This window comes from Tauraco erythrolophus, chromosome 10 (genome assembly GCF_009769465.1).
Source record: "Tauraco erythrolophus isolate bTauEry1 chromosome 10, bTauEry1.pri, whole genome shotgun sequence".
NCBI lineage: Eukaryota > Metazoa > Chordata > Aves > Musophagiformes > Musophagidae > Tauraco > Tauraco erythrolophus.
This window is the reverse complement of record NC_141474.1, coordinates 33,195,647-33,204,030: the sequence shown is the minus strand read 5'-3', so window position 1 is coordinate 33,204,030 and position 8,384 is coordinate 33,195,647. Positions and strand designations below refer to the sequence as shown.

The 8,384-nt window shown below is 37.2% G+C and overlaps 1 protein-coding gene across 2 annotated transcripts in view; it reads right to left on the bottom strand.

The window, feature by feature from the left end:
* Nucleotides 1–269: 269 nt before the first annotated feature.
* EFCAB7 (EF-hand calcium binding domain 7) overlaps nt 270–8,384 on the bottom strand; it is a 30,297-nt gene continuing 22,182 nt past the window's right edge. For both annotated transcript variants that reach the window (XM_086617190.1, XM_086617191.1), the window contains exons 11-14: nt 6,605–6,753; nt 4,602–4,811; nt 1,866–1,973; nt 270–800 (exon numbers count right to left, since the gene is read on the bottom strand). In XM_086617190.1, coding sequence (XP_086473316.1) covers nt 726–800; nt 1,866–1,973; nt 4,602–4,811; nt 6,605–6,753 — 542 coding nt within the window. In that variant the 3' untranslated portion in view covers nt 270–725. The remainder of the gene's footprint in view (nt 801–1,865; nt 1,974–4,601; nt 4,812–6,604; nt 6,754–8,384) is intronic.

Genomic DNA, 8,384 nt, shown 5'->3' with positions numbered 1-8,384 from the left:
CCTCCCAGTTGGTTTTCATTGTTATTGCAGCTTAAACTTGGTGGACTTCAGTCTCCTTATTTCAGCTTCTCTGGAAATAATTCATTGCTGTTAACAGTCAAGAACCTAAAACAAAACCCCTTATATAAATAATGTTACTTCCTTATCGCATACGAAAAGGCAGATTTTATTATATATAAAAGCGTATAAAAAGTCAGTAATTATTCAGAACAAGTGTAAAATGAGTATTATTATCAAATGACAAAAAAAGCAAACAAAATTTTTAAAAAGAGGAAAGAACCAAATCCTTTATCAGGTGGCAATATAAAACCACAAACCCCACCCCTTTATATTTCTCACGTACACACAAGTACAACTGTCAGCTATATCACTGAACTGTACTAATTTTTATTGTGTCTCCATGTTTCTGTGCCAAAGTATTTCATCAGACCGTATGTGATGAATACCCTATTCTGCCACAGGATTTTACATACTTACACAGTTATTCCATCCCTATGCTATCACTAGACACGATTCTTAAAAGCCCTCAGCAGAAGTGCGATACCAGAAACAAGTACTTATTTCATTCATTGGCTTTAACCAGTCAGACTCTGAGAAGCATAAATATATGCCAGCTTCTTGATAAGGACAAGACTAGAAAGTGTCTAGAGACTGGAAAAAAAAAAAAAAAAAAAATCCTGGTTTAGTCTGAAAGCTACCAAGAAACTGCTGTCTAACTAGAATGTTTAATGTAAGAGGGAATGCACACAGTTATAAAGCCATTCTTCCTGCTCGTTCAGTGGCATCACGTGCTGAGAAACCTGTACACAAGAGAGAAAACAGAGGTGAACTGTTGTTTGTTGGAGAACTGCGTGTGTTACCTAAAGTGCTAATGAGCTGGTTCAGTTCTTCCATCACTAGCACGAAATGATGAATGTTCATCACCTATAATGACAGTTGGTATTCAAAACTTATTATTGAACTGAATTGCACGACAGCAAAATATCCATAAGGGGCGCTGAGCCTATAATTTATTCTGAATGAAGCCAAAATTAAAATTAATAAAATGCCTCACAGGACCAGGCTTTACATATCTGAAGTGTCAGCAGCGATAACAGAACAGGCCCCAACCCTGCCTGTGTCATGAGACTGTATCTGTTTGCAGTGGATTTGAATACATCCACACTGGGAAGCTGTTAAATATAAAACAGTTTGAAAGAAAGAAACCATGCTTTTAGAATAATAAAAACTGTTTTTTCTTCATAAATGAACAGGGGAAAAAAAATCATCTGCATCTGTAATGCATTGTCAATCTCGTTCTATCCCTTAGAACCCTCCCTTTGAATTTTCACTAAAGCCTGCCCAGCTCTGGAATAGGGATCAGCAGATCGAATTGCCTTCTGGCTAACCATGAGCCATTAGTCAAGTTTAACAAAAATTAGCCATCTACAAATCCCACTGTGCATAAGGAGTGCAAAACATATTTTTGTTTCTGATTAGCATGTTCTTGGTCTGTTTCTCACAGACACTATGTATCTGATTAAACTCTGCTAAGTAAAAAAAAAAACCACAGTCTTAGAAAAAGAATATTAAAAATATTAGTAAATGGTACATGCATTGAATGGACAACTGAAACAGACTATGTATGAAAAATGGAACAGCTATGGACTTTTTCAGCAAATCTGCACAGGGAAACAGGGATACAACAAGTACATGTTGAGCTTGGAAATATCAAGAACTGTATCTGATCTGGACTGGTGATGAAGACACTACTATCCACCAGCTCATTATCACGATAAAAGACCAGCAAAAAGAAACTGTAAAGATGTCACGTGATTTTTTCTTTTTGCTTAGATTTTAAGCTGGCTAAATAATAAAAATCTTACCATCATGGATTTTGGTGCCACTTCCACAGCAAAAACAGTAAGCCCCCTGTTACTAAGGCAGTTCTTACTCTGCTCATTGCTGACACGAATAATCACTTTGTTTTCAGACTGCAAGTGAAAAAACATGAAGGAACACGTTAGTCTTAATGGTTAAGTGGCTGTTCTTCAAGTAACAACTACACATTCCTCTCATTTCCTGTGACTTTGATAATTTACAGGATAGAAATGCTTTAAGGGTGCTCATGTCGCCTCTTTTTGAAGAGTAACAGTTTCAAATGTACTTTAGCAACATCAGAGCCCAGATCCATTGTCAGAAGTCATTTAAGACTTGTTAAAATAACTTAAACACTTACAAAGACACAACTTGGGAACATTTAGTGAGAAAACTATTTGGCACAGAATGTTACAGATTCTAACAGTTTACGTAGTTTCAAAAGGTGACTAGATAAAGTAATGGTAGATTTTAAGTACAAAGAAAATATTTCTCTCAAGTAGTCCTTGAACTGCAAATCACTAGAGGTGAGGACAGTGGTCTGGAGAAGTGTCACTGGATGCATGTCCAATTTTTGTACTTGCAACATCCCCTGCAGGCCATTTCTGAAGACTTCATTAATAGAGATTTTAAAAAAATATTTGATGAAATTAATGGAAGTATAATCACTTCAAGGACAGACATTCTTGCTAAAGTTATGCAAGAAGGATCCAATATATAAAACTGAAAGCTTGGGTAACAGAAAATTCTTTAATCATCAGTTTATCCCAGGCAATGCTCAGACACAAGACCTAAGGACGTACTATTATACCCCACTATTCAGTTGTCTCTAGATAAATCTCAGTTTCAGAGAGACACTGGGAAACGTTTGATTCTTACACAATACTACCCAACAATCTCTCTGTATTGAGAACTGTAATAGAAACATGGTTACTTTACATAATCAGCCTTATACAGCAAAGACTGGTAAGGACTGACGTGAAAAAAAATTAAAACAATTTTAAAAAGCTATCTCTAGTGCTCACAGTACAAAGGCTTCGTGGACAGCAGAGTGTAAATATGGTAATTCTTGAAATATGGTATCGTTGCAGAAATGCAAACACAATCCAGTGCTAAGCTGCTTATTACTTTGATCTAGCTGCTCTGGCATCACTTGGGTGAAGTCCACATTTCTACAGGGCAGTGAGATAAAGGCAAAAAAAATTATCTGTACAGGAAGATACCTACAGCAACAGGAACAAGGTCACAGAGATCACCTAGCACAGAGGGTATATTATAGTGAGTTTGTAGTTTGGATGATAGGAAATGCCTCATTAACTACTTCTTTTGGCACATAAATGGGCACAAAATAGATTTGGTACTGCCTGCTCTCAGAGAAATTGAAGTTCTATACGAAAGGTCTTTCAGTCTCCCCAGCTCACAGGCTGACTAGGGAGGGTTAGAAGACAGACACCTTTCTCTATGCACTGATTAAATACATATGCAAGACTAAACCAGAATCCCTCAGGAATAGCTTATTTCCTTCATTCAATTACAGAAATAACAAAGAAACAATTATTTCCATTGAAATCATCAGTACAATAACTGAAGATCTAATCAGACAGCTTGAACTGCAAGAAGCTTAGAAGAGAGATGCATAAAATTGTCTTTTTATTATTTCTTTCCAGACATTTACATACAAAAAAAGTCTCCAGCCTACAAATTCTAATGAGATTTTCAGGGAAGTGCAACTATCTGCTTCAATGCAATACAGTGGTATTTCAGAAACCCAAATGGTAGAAAGGGCAGTGGTCAGGGATTTTAACCAGACAGCAGTACAGACCTCATCTCCTTCTCTGACATATCCCCAAACATATAAATAACTCCGGAGTATCTACCCTAAAGGGCGAAGTGCAGATCTCAACCTGTACCTCCAAGGAGCCTCGGCATTCAGTCCTAATATTAGTCCACCAACCCCCCCCCTTTTGCATGTTTGTCCATTTAAAAATATACTTCTTGCTGTGATCTTTGAAGATTTAAATCATCTTAAATTAAGCATCTTATTTTAAGGGGCTGTTCTTTATGTAACAACTACACATTCCACACAACTGCACTGTATCTATTTACTCAGGGTTCCAGATATAAATGAAACTGAGAATGAACAGCATGCTCATTAGCATCTATGCAAAAAGGTTTAAAATCTCTGCTTCTCATCAGCCACTTTTGCTGGGATTTACAATTCTTAGCTTGGATTAGTAATGAAGTAGACCTGTAAGACTAGCCAGTTAACAACTCATCCTCAGTGTACTTATAAAACACAATCAATGCAAATCACAGCTCTTTATACACACTGAAAATATGAAATAGTGTAAATGCTGCAGTCTTTGCTCTTTCTGTAATTTATTTCCTGTTCTTAGTATTTGTTTTCTAGTATTATAAACGTATCATGTCTCCAATAATTATGAAAATATTGAAAAATTGGAATGTGAACACAAATACTCAGATTCTATATGCTATTTAAAACTGCTTGCCTCATTATAGTAAGCTGCCCCTTCCAAGAACACTGATCCAGACTCTTTCGAAGTCTGAGTCGTATCTCAAGAAGAGCTTTGCATCAGGCACTTTTTTTTTTTTTAATTAAGTAGACACAGAAACTTGATATCAGAAATACCAGAAAATATAATTGTCAAAAAGGATGCAAGGATGGAAGAAGAACGATAATAATAGATATCAACACAAAATACCTTTCAGATCTCACGCCATACCTTATTTTCAATAACAGAAGTGATTCTCCTGCCCGATTTGTAGGTATGGACGATTATGTTTTCACAGCCATCCATTGCTTTGGCCTCTCCTTTGTTAACAACAGACTTGCAAACAGCCCTGTTGAGTTGCCAGCTCCCTGCCTCTAGATATATGGCTTTAATTCTGGGCTTGCATTTCTCTGCATAGATGTCAATGACAAAGGGGCATGCCTGCAACAGAGGAAATGAGTTTCAGCATCACTTTATCTGTTGTTTTCCCCCTCGGATTTTCATCCACAGCTCCTAAGTATTTTCATATATGCTCTATAGTAAAATTATCCAAATACAAGTATGCCACTGAATAGTAAATATTCAAAACCTGAGAGCTGTGGCAACCTTTTAAACCAAATGAAAGCTCAGGACAAATGCATGTTTTTCATACCAGTCACAGTACACTCGATATGCAGTTTTGCACATTCAGCTCCAACATAGCAAACCTTTCCTTGGATAGCATACAGGAATTAAGATGAAGCGTGAATGCATTCCGGTGTCTGAAATAAGCCTGTCTCCTTTACCTGTCACACTCGTGCTATTTGTGGCACTTCATACAGATTTAAAATTTCTGCAATGTTGCATTAAGCACTCTGCTCTTACAGTATCTGGGCTAAGATTAGCATGTTTAACAACCAGGAGTTTGCATTTTCTTAGACTCACTAATAGCACCTCGGTTTCTTTCAAATGGCTACTGGAATCCACTAGGATTTCTCAGTTCTGTCTTTAATTTGTTAAAGGCTCAATGCTCCTGAAATATCAATCTCTTAAATAGTCTGAAATCAAGGAATTAAGAGTTACAGATGCAAGTTAAGTACATATACATTTTTAGATGAAGGACTAAAGCATTCAGGGAAGCTACGTTGTCCTTCGGAAAGCAAAGACTATAGTCATAAACCACAGCTAGTAACAGGCACAAAATACTCATAAAGAAATTCCTAACTCGATAAAAACCTCCTCCAAATCTTCTTTCTTAGAGGACAGCTCCCTCTTACGTCTGAAGTGCAGACAGACAGGTTTGTCGTTGCTCTCTGCTAACCAGGCAGGAAAAGGAGAAAGTGCTGCTCGTTAAGAAATCATTCACCATGATCTCAACATTTTCCACTGAGAGACAACTGGTGTCTATCAACCATACTGAGGATTTTTGGGTCTGTTTGTTTCACAGATATGTATTTTTATATGGTGACTACACTGACCTGTTTTAGTTTAACAAAAGTTAAAGAAATATAATTGCACTACGATTAAAAAAAATAAAGCAGCTTTCCTTGGGAATGAAAGTTAAGTGATGAAATGATCTGCATATTTAATGGGGTTTTTAACTTTTCATTTCTTTTCTGCTAATTAAAGATACTCTCCTTTAGTGAGAACTGTTAACATCAATACTGATACTGTTTGTGGAAAAAAAAAGAAAAATTAAAAAATAATAATCTATAAGCACACAAATATCAGAGAAATGATCCCCGGTCCTGTAAAATAAACCATGTGCCACCAGAATTTTTTGTTGAACACCTTCAGACATTGTTGTGAAAGGCAATAGTAACAGAAACAGCCATGTCTGAAAATTAGAATTCTGAATCACGTGGGAAAAAAAGTTTTCTCCTCCTATCCAGCTCTGTTGCTGGATTTTCTAAGTTTGCTGACAGGTCACTGTTTACCATCACTGTCTTCTTATCGCTTCCCACCAGCATGAATTCTTTCAAGGGGTATAACCCAAGATTCCTTCCTCTACAAGCCCCCAAAATACTGGCTTTCTCTAAAGCAAAAGGCAAATTTCCTCCTTCAACAAGGTCAGTGTTATCCTAAGGAACAGGATACCATAACGAAAGTCCTAGTGTAAACCTTGTGTTAACAGTGTTTGAACTGGATCACTGACCTGCTGAAATCAACTCATGACACACAGAAACAGTACTGCAGTTAAACACGTGCAGCAAGCTGTGTGTGGAGCAGTTATTTTTGCTGTGTGGCTATCATACCTCTGTCATTTCTAATGCTTTATTGTAGCCCAGAGACAATAAAGTGACCCAAAGGTCACTAGGATCCCCTTCACGGTCATTGGCTTCCATGAGATTCAAATCCATAAATCCTTGTCTTGTTAGTTCATTCTTCTTCATATCAAAATTCTCTGTTTAAAAAGAAATATAAGGTAGCACTGAAATGTTTGTTCTCTCTGCAAACAGCCTTTATCCTTCCAAAGCCAAACTCCCACTTATGTTAACGAGGTTTAAAAGATGGAGCCATCTCGCAGCCTCAGGCTCTCCAGTATTATTTGGGAAAGAATGTTGCTGACCAGATATGTGCTCTTTGCAGAGCTTCCCTGTGGATTTTAGATACTGACTAGAAACAGCTGGCCCACTGTGTAACCCAAAAGAGGGTGAGATTTCAAAACGGAAAGAGTTCATACTGTTTTTTTTTTCTTTTTGCTAGCAGTATTTGTTGTGGTTGAGATTTGCAGAATGGAGTACATTAAAAATGGGAAATTAAAGTCTGCTGGGGCCAGCACCCTTAGTGCTTGAGGTCCTTGATATAGAAATGATTTACTTAGTTCCTACAAAGCAATAAAATGCCACTAATCCTAACACCCCTCTCTTGATAGAATATCATAGATCGACCACTCTAATGTCAGCAAACATAATTGAAATGTCCTTGTGTCAGAGATTTTTAAAAATGGTTTTCTCATCTTCATAACAATGCTAAATCTTTTCTATATATTATTAAAAAGGGATTACAAATTTAATAAATCTATCTAAGGGTACAGATGCTATAATAAACGGCCTGAACTTTGGTGTCAAGATTTATGACATTCGTCTGAACCCTTCAGCTGATTAATGACCTGGTAAAACATTCACCATATTCTCTCCTTTGCTCTCTTACACTCTTCACACACACATACACCCCTCCTACTCATGTTGACACCAGTGCACAGAGGCATAACACTGACAAAGCCATAAAGTGTGGAAAAGCACGTACAGGGATGAAACAGATGAGAAACTCATTTATAGAAAAGTATGTTTGTATGAGCATTCCATCATTTAGGAAAAAGTCCAATACCTTAGAGTGTTTTGGGGAGAAATAGTGAAAAGGGCTTGCCAGATATAAAGTATTTTGGCCCAAACTAAGCAATGTGTCATAGCTTACCTAAGAATTACATCAAACGTGACATGGGCTGTTACATAATGATCTGCCATTTCAGACATACGTTGCAGAAAAACTACATTTCTTATAGAAGCTTCTAATTTTAATACAATGGCTTCCAAATCTCCAGTTAGCCCACTCACTTCAGTAAAGTGCCCATGCTTTTAAACCACTGCTTTCACGTGCTGTATTATTAGAGCAGCCTGCAGGCCCTGGTGGTTGTATTCTCCCAGCCCTGTCATGAAGTAAAGATGTGCATTCTCAAGCTTAAAGCGATGCCATTTTTTTCTCCAAAATTGATGTTTGTGGCCCTACACTGCTCCTGCAAGCTGGCAAGATGTCCAGTAACATCGATGAGATGTATCAGCAGACAGCAGCTGGAAGAGTCTTAACTGTCTGTCAGCTTCCTTGTCTCACTCATAAGAAGTCTCAGAATCTCACGGCCATCATGTAGCACAATATGGGCAAACTGACACACCATATGTGAACCTTCAAAAGACAGATTTTTAAAGAAAAATTTCTTACTTCTGGAGAAAATATATAGTTTCAGTAGGTATTTTCTAATATCTAACTTTCTAAACAATCATCATAAGCTCTAGATGCCATTTTTAAAGCATTGTA